This window comes from Myotis brandtii, unplaced genomic scaffold (genome assembly GCF_000412655.1).
Source record: "Myotis brandtii unplaced genomic scaffold, ASM41265v1 scaffold355, whole genome shotgun sequence".
NCBI classification, from domain to species: Eukaryota; Metazoa; Chordata; class Mammalia; order Chiroptera; family Vespertilionidae; genus Myotis; species Myotis brandtii.
Genome location: NW_005363642.1, coordinates 482,143 through 498,723, shown reverse-complemented (window position 1 = coordinate 498,723; position 16,581 = coordinate 482,143). Strand labels below are relative to the sequence as shown.

At 38.8% G+C, this 16,581-nt stretch overlaps 1 protein-coding gene across 3 annotated transcripts in view; it reads right to left on the bottom strand.

Annotated features, from left to right (window-relative positions):
• Positions 1 to 5,619: 5,619 nt before the first annotated feature.
• The window catches only part of GSPT1 (G1 to S phase transition 1), a 61,054-nt gene continuing 50,092 nt past the window's right edge, over positions 5,620 to 16,581 (bottom strand). For all 3 annotated transcript variants that reach the window (XM_014544171.1, XM_014544170.1, XM_014544172.1), the window contains 4 exons: positions 11,128 to 11,301; positions 10,204 to 10,293; positions 9,870 to 10,038; positions 5,620 to 6,111 (listed from right to left, as the gene is read on the bottom strand). In XM_014544171.1, the coding sequence (XP_014399657.1) occupies positions 6,059 to 6,111; positions 9,870 to 10,038; positions 10,204 to 10,293; positions 11,128 to 11,301 (486 nt within the window). In that variant the 3' untranslated portion in view covers positions 5,620 to 6,058. The remainder of the gene's footprint in view (positions 6,112 to 9,869; positions 10,039 to 10,203; positions 10,294 to 11,127; positions 11,302 to 16,581) is intronic.

The following is a 16,581-nucleotide window of genomic DNA, read 5'->3' as shown; positions in this document are numbered from 1 at the left end:
AGGTACATGCCCTTGACCGGAATCGAACCTGGGACCTTTCAGTCCGCAGGCCGACGCTCTATCTACTGAGCCAAACCGGTTTCGGCGCCAAGGATTTTTTGTTGTTGATTTTAGAGAGGGAGGGGAAGGAGAAACATTGATTGGTTGCCTTCCGAATGTGCCCCCACCTGGGATCAAACCTACAACCTGGATATGTGCCCTGATTGAGAATAGAACCCGACTTCAGTGTACTCAGGATGATGCTCCAACCAAGCCACACCAACCAGGGCATGAATTATTTTTAAAAAATTAATATGTACGGACTAAGACTCTTGGGAAGAAAATAAGGTAATTAGAGCATACACTTCTAATGGCCATCGTTTATTCTAGATTGGGAGGTATATAGTTCTTCACTACAAATCTACAGTATCCAAGGTATTGATGCTGTTTTTCAGAGAACGTCTCTGAAAGGGGTCTCATGGGTCAAGAAGTGTAAAATTCTCTACCATCAGTTTTCTGCTCACTGCAGTACATTGCCTATGTATGGTTGGATGCCCAAACACATTTAAGAAAGTTGTTTTTTCAACAACAAACCCAATGTTTGATGGACTGAGTTGGAGAGCTGGCCATTGAAAAGTGTGGGAAATGTCAAACCATTTATTTAGAACTTTCACATGAACCCCTGCTTTCATGGCAAACTTGCTCATAAGTTTTAAGCTAAGATTCATTTAATGTCAAACACCCATACTAGATATTGAGGAGCAAAACCCTGAAGTGATTGCCTTCACCTAATGTTAAACAAGAACTCATCCTAACTCCATAATAAAAGATGAGTATATACGGAAATGTATAATGCCTGTTTATCAGTAATTTCTTTTTGCCTTTCTACTGTAAAGAAGGACAAGTACTATATGGTCTCTTGATCATTATTTAAAATTCTGAACAATAGAAGTTTGTAGTTTTGGCAGAATCATTGATGTTCCCTCAATTCTGTTCACATAAGCCACATACTGTTATATAGTTATTTGATTTATTGTTAAGCATCTGTAACTTCCTATCAGGTTGCTGTTTTGTTAAGAATCATGCACTGTACAAAGGCCTTGCATACTATATGCAATCAGACCACGTTTGTAAATTCCTTATGTGACAGCTTATTAGATCCATCTAATTAGGTCCATGCTGGTAAATGGTTCCAATACTTGATACAAAATCATGCACTGTACAAAGGCCTTGCATACTATATGCAAGCAGACCACGTTTGTAAATTCCTTATGTGACAGAGCTTATTAGATCCATCTAATTAGGTCCATGCTAGTAAATGGTTCCAATACTTGATACAAAAAAAAAGGATTGTACAGACAATTGATATAATGCAGGTAATTATAAACAAACAGACAAATTCTTCAAAACAGTAGGTGACAATTTTTATTATTACAAAAGCAAGTATTTTTAAACTTGTCATTTGAGTAATTGCAAGAGCAGACTAAGGGCTTAATCCTCACACAGGCACCAATTCAGGCACAGTAGGTAGCTACAAATCATAAGAAAAATGTTTCTTTACCTTGGATTCCCCTAATTCCTACCTATAGCATTCTGCCATGCTTTGGAATTTAGTTTCTTAAAAAACCAGCAAACCTAATTAGCCCCCCCCCCCACCTCTTTTTTAAATATAAATGAGAACTAGGTACTAACCTGCTATCTAGTGAAAACTAGATTCTAAACCTTGGCCTGAAAGAGATCCACATTTCCTTTAGAACAGAAGAAACTAGCTAACTAAGATGTGTCGATTTCTGCGAGCCCACTGCGAGTTCTTAAAATGCAGAGATCCACATTTCCTTTAGAACAGAAGAAACTAGCTAAGATGTGTCGATTTCTGTGAGCCCACTGCGAGTTCTTAAAATGCACCTTCAAAGCTCAGACCTGTTTCACCTAATTCATGTGGATGATCACCTGAGGAATGAATGCAGGAGTTCCAGCTCCAGCACAAATACTCTTCCAGGGCAGCAGGAAAGGAGGTAGCAGGGACTTGGGCTGACATCTGAAGCACTAAGCTAATGTGCCTGGCAGAGGGGACAAACCTGAGGTTTCCACGTTAATTTTTAAATGGCACAGTAGCATGTGTGACAAGGCAGAAAAGGCAGTTGCCATCCCAAGAGTTGCTTAAGAAATTCTGTGTAATTTTCTGCCTAATCAGACATGGTGCCTCTGCTTTTCCCTTATGTTCGAGAACATAAAGGTTTTAGTCACCATTTCCTCCAGGGCCCTTATAACATTCCTTAGTAAACAACTTGCTAGCATATTACTGTTTCAAGGAAGCATAGAATTAGAGGTATGTGAAAGTGTATTTATTGAAGGGAAGACTTAATATGTTCTAGGATATTGAAAATCAAGAATATCTTAGAGCCAAAACCATTACAAGTTGAACCAAATCTACCCTGTCTGAATTCCAACAGTAAATTGGTTCAAATGGGGTCCACTGAACTACTACAGGAATATAAGAACACTTCTGTTCCATTTACTATCAAATCTAATATCACCAACTGGCTGCTAAATTTAAATCTAGTCTTTTGAGTTGTGCTATGTAATTACATTTATTTAACAAGTTGATGCCATGGCACAATCTCTAAAGAAAGAAACAAGATCATGAATGTATTAGATGCTATCTGCTAGAATCACTGAGAAATTTGCTGGAGGAAATAAAAGCTGTATTATTTGGAGACAGAAAATCGTCCCCTAAATCCTATTGATTGCTATCTACCTTACATATATCTGTGAGAGGATTGATAGCACAGTTTATTCTGATAAGGTAGGCCAACACTGAATATAACACTTAACCTACAATCAGAGCTATAGTGCTGGAACCAGAATTTTCACAAAGATTTTAAAGGTTGATAGTTGCCTGATGTTAAGAGCTGTAATAAAAACTGTGTATTTGTCCCTTGACTACCTTAAATCCCTACCCAAAGCAATGAAGCTACCATCCATGAAGCAGCAGTCAATGAGGAAGTCCATGCCAATGATGAAAGGTGCTATAGTGCTGTCATGTAGAATAGTCATCAAAGATCACGGAGTAATTAGTCATAAATAGTGTTCCTGAAGATTGCCAGGGAGTTTAGCTGACTTTTTTCAAAAGTTCATCATGGAAGCAGTTTTTGACCATAGGTTCACCTTTTTCTTGGATTACAAAACTGCATTTGGTTGAAACTATGACCCAAAATATCTGCAGCACTCAGCTGATAGGATGGCATCACGCTCAAAGTACATCCCATATTGTAAAGCAGTTCTTGTACTCTATATAACTAGCAGACAAGTATTAATTGCCTCGTTACAGTGAACAACCTGGACTTTTTTACAATTTACAAAGTTTTTACATTCAATTATCACATATATCAAGACTTTCAATTCAAACAAACAAATGTACATGGGCTTAATTCAACAACTTTACTATTTGTTTACATTAAGTTCATGGCAGTACATACTCAGTTCAACTCTTTTGATTTTACATAGATTTTTCACTGGGCAAGTCCTTTTTTGCAAATGAAAAGCAAGGAATAGATACTATACCAGCCCCCCACAGTAAGAAATAAGGGTTTAGAATAGCAATTACTTAGACATTTATTTCAATGGTATCTTTCTTCTCTTAAATTCAGTTAATTAATTTTAAAAAACTATAATTAAATAATCTAGCATGAAAGTTGTATAAACAACATCAGTAATGTAAAAAGATGCAAAGACAATTGTTCTAACACATTTATGCTAAAGATGAAATGTTTAGGTCTGTAATATCCCAAATCTGCTGCCAATTGTCCTCTATTTTTGCATTGTCAACCATATAAACAAACCTGCACTTGCAGAAGACAAAATGACAGCATAGGAATCTGTATTGCTTTTTAAAGGTCCAACATCACCACACACTGCCAGTTTATTTCAGGCATTTATTTCCCCATCCAAATAACTATCCATTGTAATTAATTTAAAATGCAGCAACTTTAAGAATACTTCTCTAAAAAATGTCAAAGCTCATAAAGCATATGGTGTTGGTTAATTTAACAATGAGATTATTGTTAAATAATTATTTGCACAAATGTGCAAGAATTCATGAAGTTTTTCTTCCATAATTACATTTTAGATGTAGGCCCTTCACAGTTGACAGTTGATAGCCATGTTTTACTTAAGAGTGTTGGCAACATGCACATAATATTCTAAAAATGTAAATGTCTTAATAGCAAGCATAACTGGTTTTTAAAATGTGTTCAATTTAAAAATGGAACTCTATCTTTAGAAGTAATTTTAACAACTCTTGAGTTTTTAAAGATTCATTAAAATCCAAGCAATTACTACTATTCTGTTATTAACTTGGAAGTACAAAAAGTTATTATGTACTGATTAAAATTCCCATATTTCCCAGAAAAATAAAAGCCCAGAGATGTGCAGACATAATAGAATTAAAATTCATGCAATTTAATAGCCATGAGTATAGTTACAGGAAGCTGCAAGAGAATAATGTAGCTCTGTTCATAAAATATAGCCCATTCATGAGATGAATGGGATTTCTATAGTTAAGAAAACAAGAGTTAAATTAAGTTTCAGGTTTTGTGACTGGAATTACAGTTTGACTAGGCTTTTCTTTTCTAAGGAAGACTTCAGGGAATTAAATTAATGCATTAAATAAATAATTACAGTGTATCTTATTTAGAGATAAATTATAATCTAAAAAAGGCCAAGTCTTCAATAAATGGCAACACTCAAAATCAAGGGGGGCTTCCAATAAACTGAGAAATTCTTTTCCATTTCCCATTTATTCTCATTAAAAATGTCAAAGTCATGAGTTGTAGCAGAAAGTCATCCTTCAATCTAAAAACCACCACAATGCTACATTGTGGTTCATCCAAATCATAGTTTAACAAATTTCAGCTTTATGTTTAAGAAAACAATTTCAAATAGTTGAAAAAAGCTTATACTGTGCTTGATTCTACTTATCACTGTTAACTGTAATCTGTGCAAATTCTGATGGTTCCTAAGAATGCGTTCATTTAGTTGCTGGATGAGATTTATCGTTAACCAGCAAGGAACACCCAAACGTTTAAAATCAGTGATACAAATAGTAAAATGAGTAATTTGTAGATCTGGCACTTCCAATTGATAATCTTCTTACTAGATGCATGCAGCTCTTATAAATTCTAAAGGAGGCATTTTTGCCAGGTCTCACCATGCTTTCTTTATTGTAAATTCCACTAATTTAACATGGTAATGGAATTTATTGTAGGGGTACAATTATACTTTCTTATAAAAACTACAGTATGCTTTTATTTTAAAACAATTTACTGTGTTTAAGAAATAATGTTAAAATATAAATTGACCAAAAATAACTGATAGATCTAATAAAGCAGTGTCACAGTTACAGAAAGGTATTTAATTATATGTATGCATTACCATCAAAAAGAGGTCAAACTAATTCTTTCCTTTAATACAAACTTGAATACTGTTTGTAAATGCCTCATTTAAAGTAGTGGATAGGGCAAGAGTTTAGAAAAGTCCAAGTAATAAAATGCATTCAATTACTTGGTAACGTTAAAAAGCTAATGCAACAATGTTATATCCAGATAAAAAACATTATTCAAAAGCAATTCAAATACCGAAAAGGGTTTCAAATTGAATATTTTATTAACATGGTAGTTGTCTTCGTAACATGTGCACACACACTCGCACACTCAGAATGATCTGCCTGGGGGGGAAAAAGACTATGTATGCCTAAGGGGAAAATGAAAAATTAAAAAATTTCTATAGGTTTTCATTATTGTAGGCAATTATGTCCACATCACTTACAAAGCTATTGCCAAATCTGTCCAAGGAAGCAGTTTGAGGGGGGAAGAAAAAAATATTGGGAAAAATTCAACAGTGGCATAGCAGAGCTCTCAATATGAGAAAGCTGACATAATGTGGACTTTTGCTGTGAATTTTGTCTTGCAAAATATGGGGAGAGGTTTGTCAATGGGCAGAAAATATGAGAAGGCGGTGTGAAGTAGGCTTTTGCAGTCAATTTTCCTCACAGTATTGTGCAGGGTCATCAAGAAAATGCTTAGTCTTTCTCTGGAACCAGTTTCAGAACTTTTCCAATTGCAATGGTCTTACCTGAAAATGAAACAAAAACAAAAAAACTTTTTCAGTAGTTAACAGCAAAGCCATCTAAGGTATTTAAAGGTTATTAATTTAAATCTTAATTTTTACAATGTGAAGTATTAACTTCAGTTTTGGATCTGACAACCCTTTCATGCTGATACCTCAGCATGACAAAAAGCGTCTTGCTGACAACAAAGACATGATTTCTGATTAAGAAGTCTTAATAAGTGGATCTTTTGAGGGGGAGAGGGAGAGAGGCTGAAAAAAAGACATGATTTCCTATATAAGAAATCTCTTGCCCTACCTGGTTTGGTTCAGTGGATAGAGTGTCAGCCTGCACATCTAAGGGTCCCAAGTTTGATTCTGGTCAAGGGCATGTACCTTGATTGCAGGCTCCTCCCTGGCCCAGGGGCCCTGGTCAGAACACATGCAGGAGGCAACCAATCAATGTTTCTCTCACATCAATATTTCTCTCTGTCTTTCCCTCTCTCTAAAAATCAATGGAAAAGTATCTTCCAGTGAGGATTAAAAAAAAATCTCTTAGAAAAAGTAAAATGTGGAATATTAGTACACTTGAATACTATTTGGCAACAAAAAGGAATGATTTATATACAATACACGATATATAACATGGTTGAATCTCAAAAAACATACTGAGTGGCCCTGGCCTGGTGGCTCAGTTGGTTGGAGCGTCAACCCGTACACCAAAAGGTTGTGGTTTTGACTCCTGGTCAGGGCAGCACATATCTAGGTTGCAGGTTCTATTGGACATATACGGGAGGCAACTGATCGATGTCTCTCTCAAATTGATATTTCCCTTTTTCTCCTTCCTCTCCCTAAAAATAATTTGTTTAAAAGCCACCCTCCAATGAAGATTTTTAAAAACACACACACCATACTGAGTGGAATAAACTAGACACTAAAGACCACAAATTTTATGTTCTATTTATATAGCTTATCCAATAAGGCAAATATAAAAAAATGCCGTGATTGCCTAGGTCTGGGGGTAGGAGTAGGAGATAACTGTAAATAGGTATAAGGGCTTCTTTTTAGCTATAATAAACATTCTAAAATTAGAATGTGATGACTGCACAACTCTGTAAAGATATTAAAATTCATTGCATTGTACACTTAAAACAGGTCTATTTCATAGTATGAATTATCTCAAAGATGTTAAAGGGGCTCTCCGTCTTATGGGGGAAAAAAAACTAAAAATCAACCTACTACAGTGAAACCTCATTTCTCGAAGGTCTCCCATCTTGAACAATATGGTTCTTGACCAAGATGTTCACAGAAAAAGAAATGTCTGGGTTTTCCACCTGACAATCCTTTCATGCTGATACTTCAGCATGACAAAAAGGGTCTCAGACAACAAGCAAAGGACAGAATGCTAATGTTGCCCTCGCCCAGTGGTCGGCAAACTCATTAGTCAACAGAGCCAAATATCAACAGTACAACGACTGAAATTTCTTTTGAGAGCCAAATTTTTTAAACTTAAACTATATAGGTAGGTACATTGTTATTAACTTAATTAGGGTACTCCTAAGGCTTAGGAAGAGCCACACTAAAGGGGCCAAAGAGCCGCATGTGGCCCGCGAGCCACAGTTTGCCGACCAAGGCAGAGTTGCTGCTCAAGACACTTTAGGTCTTAGAGGCTGAGAAAGGAAAGATCATCCTCATCCCCTGAGTGATACACTCAGAGATGGTTCAAAAGAAGAGATCCCTGGTTCTCAGAGTTAGAGCTCTTAGCTTCACTCAGTCATCTATGTCCTAGCGGTGAAATGTTTTGGCATAGAAGACAGAAGTGTGTTGTGTTTCAACGTGAGCTACTTTAAAAACCTAACCAGCATAGCCTTTTTCTTGAGTCAGAGAGTGGTCAGTCCATTAGACTCTGAATTCCATACTTTAGGTAAATTCTTATTAGTTATTGATTGTGTCCACATTTTTTATAAAATTTTATTTCTGAAATAATATACTTATAACAATAAAGCAAGTAATATAAAAAAACTGTTATCAACAGCAACATCTCCTAATTCAACCTTTTCACCCCTAGTCACATTTCACAGGTAAAAAGAGTGCTAATGTTGCCAAGGGTCTGAAAGTGCTCACAAACAGCAATCAAATTTGGATAAAGGAAAAGCAGTTAGCTGGTGATAGCATTTCGGAGGCAATGATACAGAAAAAAATTCCTTTAAGGCTAGTAGGGGGTGGTTTGATAAATTTAAGAAAAGTAGTATTTATTTATAAATTAAACAGTACATTAAACATGTACTGTATATAAGAAAAGTTGAAACAGAATCATTTGGGGGTTTGGAATGAATTAATTCAATTTACATAATTTCTAATGGGGAAAAACGATTCAGTTTTCGAACAAATCACTTCTTGAGCAGCCTTTTGGAATGAAATTCGATAAACGAGGTTCCACTATATTTAGGAAAAAGTAATTATTGGGGGTTAAAAATTCATGCTACGTTAATTTCCTCTGTAATTTTGATATATATATATATTTTTAAATATATTTTTGTTTTAAGAGGGAGAGGGAGAAAGAGATAGAAACATCAATGATGAGAGAGAATCATTGATTGGCTGCCTCCTTCACTGCCCACACTGGGGATCTAGCCCACAACCCGGTCATGTGCTCTGTCTGGGAATCGAACCGTGACCTCCTGGCTCATAGGTGACACTCAACCGCTGAGCCACAGGCCAGTTGGGCTAATTTTGTAATATTAATAGGACAACCCAGTAATCAGTGAATTTCACTAACACCAAGCAGATTTTTAAAATAAAAAATTTTAAGAACTCTATAGTGTCTTTATAAAGATTTCCCTGAACTAGAACTAAGGTGCAGCAACCATATTTATCATTATATTTCCAGTGCTAAGCACAGTTTTTGACTTGCAATATAGTCAATTTTTTGCTGAATGGAATTAGAACATACAATTGTATTCTATATTTCAATGGAACCAAAGTTTTATATAAATTTTCCAATCTTAAAATAGTTATCTAAATTAATCTATAGAGAAATGTTTAGTAAAAATCATTTTGTTTCCCTGATACCAAAGAATTTCATGGCCACAAAACAGAAAACTTACAGCTCTTCAGATTAACTCAAAAAAGAGCATGAATATTAACCCTCTAAAAAAAAAGTGTTAAAAGGCAATCAATCTATATATCCCTTTTATTCCCACCCTCGTATCAGTGCAGTAAATGTATTATATTTGATTTTTAAATGATTTCCTCTGACCACAAAATGACAAGATATGTACCTCAAGCTCACCTTGCAAAATCTTAAAAGGGCAAGATGGGTTTTAATCACATATATTATAAAGGATTACATCACAGAAATGTCTTGCTTATAGTAAATAAATGGCTCTTAAAACTCACTACTGGCAAAAATATCAAAATTCTTCTAGAGTAGTGGTTCTCAACCTTCCTAATGCCGCGACCCTTTAATACAGTTCCTCATGTTGTGGTGACCCCCAATTTCATTGTTACAAATTGAACATAATTCAAGCATAGTGATTAATCACAAAAACAATATGTACTTATATATGTGTTTTCCGATGGTCTTAGGCGGCCCCTGTGAAAGGGTCGTTTGACCCCCAGGTTGAGAACCGCTGTTCTAGAGCATTACTGCTAAAATGCATAGCTAATTTTACCTGTTGTCCAATTCATTTAACTCATAAAACATGCACCCAGGTTCTCTATGAACTGTACTCGGGTGAAAAGTCTATTTTAGACATACTACTACACATCAATTTAAGGCTTACCCTCATCTCTCAAAGTAAATCGACCCATCTGAGGGAAGTCTTTAAAGGTCTCAAGGCAGATGGTTCCTGCTGTCCTTAAGCGAGCAATGCATACTTGATCTTGTTTCACAAAACGGGGTCGAGTCTTACTTTTTTCTCCTGATTTTTTGTCTACCAAGCAAATTAAGGCCTATCCAAGATAAAAGGATGAAAAGACATCAGAATAATGCCAAATAAAAGAATCTTTAAGAATAGGCATGCAAATAAGAGTACATCACTACTGTTGTTAAGAAATTATTAGGATGAAATGGCCTTAAGACACACAAACAAAACCCCCAATTATCTTAATACTCACTGTTATTTCAACTTCCTCAATACAGGTATGAATATGCAGCACCGCATTATAACCTGGGCAGATGATGGATTTGTGCTCTATAATCACTATCTGTCAAACAAAAAGAAAATTCACATCTTTATACCCAGGGCAAAAAAATAACTGAATGTGCTAAAGTGTATATAGTATCACAAGAATATATAACTTACCATCTTAAAAGTTATTTTTGTGTTAGAAGTGATAGGTCAGGTCACTTGACCTCAAAGAATGAACTCTGATATCCTTAACCTACTGATCTTCTTGGCAAGTGCCCAAACTTGCAAAACAGCAGGCAGACTCTTTCCCCTAGTGGAAACCTTTCCCTTATACCTCCCCCAAGGAATCATTACTGCTCACATGCTACTGGGTTCCCTCCACCCCCAGATGTGAACATCATAGTTTTATCCATTTCTCAATATCTAAGGTCCAGTAAAAGTAAACAACCTTGCATCTGGCATCAGAATTTAATTTGATTAGTTATTATACTTTGTAAAAGAATTGAAAAATTCTGTGAGCTACACCAATAATTTATTCTGTCACTGTCCTGGGGAGGGTCAGGTTACTAATAAGAAAAATTTGGGCATGTTTTTCTGTTTGGAGAGTTATTTGCGCTAAAGGAGCAGACAAACCACGACTTCCAAGGCAACTTGCTCTATTTAAAGTGAAAGACACTGAGTAATGATATAAACAGATTAGAAAAAAAGGAATTTACAAAGAATACTATCTAACCAGTAAGAAGACCTTATGTTGTAAGATACCTTATGGCTGTTGTGACACACACACGATTTATTCTATTTCAATTCCCCTTCTACACACGATGACATGTCATCAATAACCCGAACAAAGGACATTTAAATTTCATTTGAACAGTAAACATCACTGAGATAACTATAGTAACTGGTTTACCTGGGCATCAAATGTGCGTCCAGAATGACAAAGATTATTAGGATCACAAAGTATAAATCCTGGAAGAATCTCCTCTTCTTCAATTCCTTTCAGTCTGATTTTGAGGTTTTCACCTGGGGCTACAGAATCAGTTTCTACATCATCAGAAAGGATTCCAAGAACTTCCACGTTGTGCTTAAAAAGAAACCGAGATTGGAGGTTTTCTGACACATTCACTCATTGCATTGCAGACCATAAAACAACCTGTTTATTGAGTTGTTGCATTTTTCTGTGCTTGCTGATTATCCAAAATACTTACTACATTTGTATGACATGAACTTTAATAAAAATCATACCCCGTAGGACAACTGCCAATTAAAATTATCTGTTATCCATTTGCACCTCTGGGGCGGCCCCTTCGCCTGTGCACCTGGTGGACATCTTCAGATCACTCCAGATTACAACTTTACCACATCCACCAGCGACACACTCAAGGGGCAAACTCAGTGAGCACCAAAGCCCCACTGAAGCAAGTATTGTTCCATAGGGGTGTCTCCTGCACTTCCTCTGTAGTCACAGCTGGTTCTCACATCCAATTGGCCAGGGGGTCAATACCTCCCAAAGACACTAACATCCATCAAGGCTAAACTACACAGGACGGTGCACATAGCTCACACAGGAGCATACCTAGCATGCCCTGCTCAGGTGACTGGGGAGGCTGAGTCACTGGGCTCTACAGAACATCTACTACACAAGGCCACTCTATCAATTCCAGGAGACATAGCAGCTCTACCTAATACACAGAAACAAACAGGGAAGCAGCCAAAATGCAGAGACAAAGAAACATGTCACAAACGAAAGAAGAAAATTCCAGAAAAAGAACTAAATGAAATGGAAGCAAACTACTAGATAGAGAGTTCAAAACAATGATTATAAAGATGCTCAAGTAAATTAATGAGAGCTTCAAGGAACTTAGTGAGAATATCAAGGAACTTAGTGAGAAGGGACCAGTCAGAAATGATGGATATACTAACTGAAATGAAGAAAAATTTATAGTGAATCAACAGAGTAGAGCAGGGGTCCTCAAACTTTTTAAACGGGCCAGTTCACTGTCCCTCAGACCGTTGGAGGGACGGACTATAGTTAAAAAAAACAACTAGGAACAAATTCCTATGCACACTGCACATATCTTATTTTGAAGTAAAAAAACAAAATGGGAACAAATACAATATTTGTATTTGCATGTGGCCCGCGGGCCGTAGTTTGAGGACCCCTGGAGTAGAGGATGCCAAGAATCAGATCAGTGACTTGGAATATGAGGAAGCAAAACACACCCAATCAGAAAAACAAAAAGAAAAAAATATCCAAAAATAAGAAGATAGTGTAAAAAGCCTCTGGGACAACTTCAAGCATACCAACATATGCATCAGGGGGTGTCGGAAAGAGAAGAGGAGGAGCAAGAAATTGAAAATCTATTTGAAGAAATAATGACAGAAAACTTCCCCTACCTTATGAAAGAAATAGATCAGGAAGTAGAGTCCCAAACAAGATAAACCCAATGAGGCCCATACCAAAAAACATCCCAGCAAAGGTATCATTTAGAATTGAAAAGTCAGATAAAGAGCTTCACAGACAAGAAAAAGTGAAAGGAGTTCATCACCACCAAACCATTATTACATGAAATGTTGAATGGTATTCTTTAAGAGGAAGAAGGGAAAAAAGAAGATAAAAAAATATGAACAATAAAATGGCAATAAATATGTATCAATAATTGAATCTTAAAAATCAAAATAAACAAGGAATCTAATGAACAATAAACTGATGAGTAAAATAGAACCAGAGGCATGGAAACATGGAACAGACTGATGAATCTCAGAGAGAAGGGGGGCAGTGGGAAGAGATGAACCAAAGAACTTATATGCATACTAGAGGCCTGGTGGATGCACAGATTCATGCACCAGTGGGGTCCCTCAGCCTGGCCTGGGCCCTCTCACAATCTGAGAGCCCTCGGGGGATGTAGTAGTGCGAGAAGCAGCAGGCAGCCAGGGAGGAGCCCAAGCCCAGGCCGGGCACCGCACCACTCCTGCTCAGCCCAGCCCCGTTGCACCTGCCGTTGGGTAGCATTGCCATAGAGGGAGGAGAGAATTGTGGAGGCAGGAGAGACTCGCGCAACCACAGCTGCACTCGCCAGTCATGAACCCTCACCATCCATGAGCCGGTGTCTGAGAGAGAAGGGGGGCAGTGGGAAGAGATGAACCAAAGAACTTATATGCATACTAGAGGCCTGGTGGATGCACAGATTCATGCACCAGTGGGGTCCCTCAGCCTGGCCTGGGCCCTCTCACAATCTGAGAGCCCTCGGGGGATGTAGTAGTGCGAGAAGCAGCAGGCAGCCAGGGAGGAGCCCAAGCCCGGGCCGGGCACCACACCACTCCTGCTCAGCCCAGCCCCGTTGCGCCTGCCGTTGGGTAGCATTGCCGTAGAGGGAGGAGAGACTTGTGGAGGCAGGAGAGACTCGCGCAACCACAGCTGCACTCGCCAGTCATGAACCCTCACCATCCATGAGCCCGGTGTCTGGCGCCCATCTGTCAGCTGAGCTGCACTTCTGCTGTGGAAGCGCTCTGACCATCAGGGGGCAGCTCCTGCATTGAGCGTCTACCCCCTGGTGGTCAGTGCATGTCATAGCTACCAGCTGGTCGGCTGGTTGTCCAGTTGCTTAGGCTTTTATATAGATAGATATGCATTACCCATGGACACAGATAGTAGGATGGTGAAGGTCTGGGGTGGGGTGGGATTGGGCAGGGAAAAAGGGTGGAAGGGGAAATCTGTAATACTCAACAATAAAAATATAATATCGAACATGGATTTTAATTTTATGGATATAATTTTTATTGTGGAATTTAGGATTTAACTGACATATATTCCATTACCTATCAATCCCCAAATACCTGAAGAGTACTTTTTTTTTTTAATCCTCACATGAGGATATTTTTTTCCATTGCTTTTCAGAGAGTGGAAGGGAGGGGATAAGGAGAGAAAGAGAAACACCAATGTGAGAGAGACACCTCAATTGGTTGCCTCCCACACGGGCTGCCGACCAGGACCAGGGAGCAAACCAGCAACTCAGGTACATGCCTTGACTGGGAACCAAACCCACAACCCTTTCGTGGGCAGGCCAATGCTCTAACCACTTAGCAAATATGGCGAGGGCAAGAGTATACTTTTGAGATAACATTTTGATGGTTGCAAGATGGGAGAGGATTTGGAGGGTGAGAAAGGGGAGAGGATTTAAAATAAGCATACTAATGATTATAGGTTTTCCTTCTGGGGTGATAAAGTATTCTGGAATTAATGGTGATAGCTGCACAAATTTAAAAAAGATATATAGATGGGGAAATGTTAAAAGTAATACCCACAAGTATTTCCATTTGTGCCCTTTGAGATAATTCAGATTTTTAAAACATCAACCAGAAAACTGCCCGAGTTGGTGTGGCTCAATTGGTTGAGCATCAACCCATGCACCAAAAGGTCACTGGTTTGATTCCCAGTCAGAGCATGTGCCAGGTAGCAGGTTGGTTGGGTGTAGGCGGGAAGCAACCAATCAGTATTTTTCTCTCACATCAGTGTTTCTCTCTCTCCCTCTCTCTCCCTCCTCCCTTCCTCTCTCTAAAATCAAAATGGGAACAAAAATATTTTCAAAAATATATACCAGAAAACCAAATAAAATAGCCTTCAAGACAAAACGAATTATCTCATGATAGTAAATGAACAGTGAAAAATGCAGATCAATATATTCCATACCAGAATGCTACAGTCACTTGCTAAGCTCTAGTACCTTTACCCCTTTTCCGCATGATATTCTTTCCCAAAAGGTTGCTTATATCTTAATGATACCTGTTCTACTGAAATTCATCCTAAGTGAAATAGAGCCATATTTGTTAACTAAGTTCTTTGTAGTAACAGCAGGATAAAGGGGTAGATCTTAGCAGTTCTACCATGTACAAACTATTGTTCACTATTTTTTTGCCCTAATAACCCAACATAACAATCCCTTATGGCCTTGTATGGCTAAACACAATAGAGCTAGTGTAAGATTAACTTAATCCACTTGGTAATCTCAGTCAAAGTTTAAAAACAGAGCAGGCACACTCTATCCCAGTGGTTCTCAACCTTCTTAATACTGCGACCCTTTAATACAGTTCCTTATGTTGTGGTGACCCCCAATTTCATTGTTACAAATTGAACATAATTAAACACAAAAACAATACCCTATATAATAAAAGGCTAAGAAGCAAATAGACTGAACGGCAGAACAAATGAACAACGGGTCGCTATGATGTGCACTGATCACCAGGGGGCAAGAGCAGGACATAGTGGGCGTCGTTCATGGCCAGATGGTAAAGCAGGTGAGTGGGAGTGCCAGTCCAAGGCGGGGTGCCAATCACTGTCATCAGGGCGAGCCTCTGGTGGTTACTAAAAATTCTTTGCTCCCGTGCACAAGTCCTGCCCTGCACTTTACCCACTGGCGGCACTGGAGCCACCACTCTCACCCACTGCTGGCACCTGGTGCCAGCCCCAATTGCTCAGCGCCGTCAGTGGGTGCAAATGGCGGCGCCGGCCCGATCACCCCTCAGGGCTTCTCCACCTCCCCCTGCTCCTGAGGGGAGATCAGAGCAGCAGTCACCGCTCACACCCGCTGACGGCGCCAGCCTCGCTTGCACCCACTGCTGATGCTGGCCCCAATCACTCTGCACCATGAGTGGGTGCAAGCAGGGTCGGCACCATCAGTGCATGGAATTGGCAGCAACGGGAGTGGGGCTGCCAGCAGAGAGGGGACCAGGGGCCACAGCAGGAGGGGCCAGCAGGGGCATGAAGGATGGGCCAAGAACCACCCCTGTGCCCACCGCAGCCTCACAGCCCACAGTTCCTTTCAAGGTACACGAATTCGTGCACTGGGCCCATAGTGTAATTATATACGTGTTTTCTGATGGTCTTAGGCGACCCCTGTGAAAGGGTCGTTCGACCCACAGGTTGAGAACTGCTGCTCTATCCCCTCTGGGAAGCCTTTCCTTTATACTCCCCCCAAGGAATCATTACTGTTCACCATAATTACTCAAAAATTAAGATTGAGACCAACAACTTCTCTTAGTTTATGAAAGGTATTAAAGATAACTAAACATTTCCATATTCTCTAGAGATTCAACATGTAGCTGTGCAAGGAGTGAGTTTAGGCTATATTTAAGCAATTTGATAGCGATAAGTGGTTAACATTTCTAAGTAAAGGGTATCTACAACTGTCTTCATAGATGCCCCATGTCTTGACTGAGGTGTGATACCCTGTCTTATCAGTTCAACAAGTTTTGGAGATAAGCCTGCAATGTGTTTACCAATTATACAGTACTAGAGGCCCGTTGCAGAAAGATTCCTACAAGAATAGGGCTTCCTCGGGCCGATTGCGCCGCACATGGGGGGGTC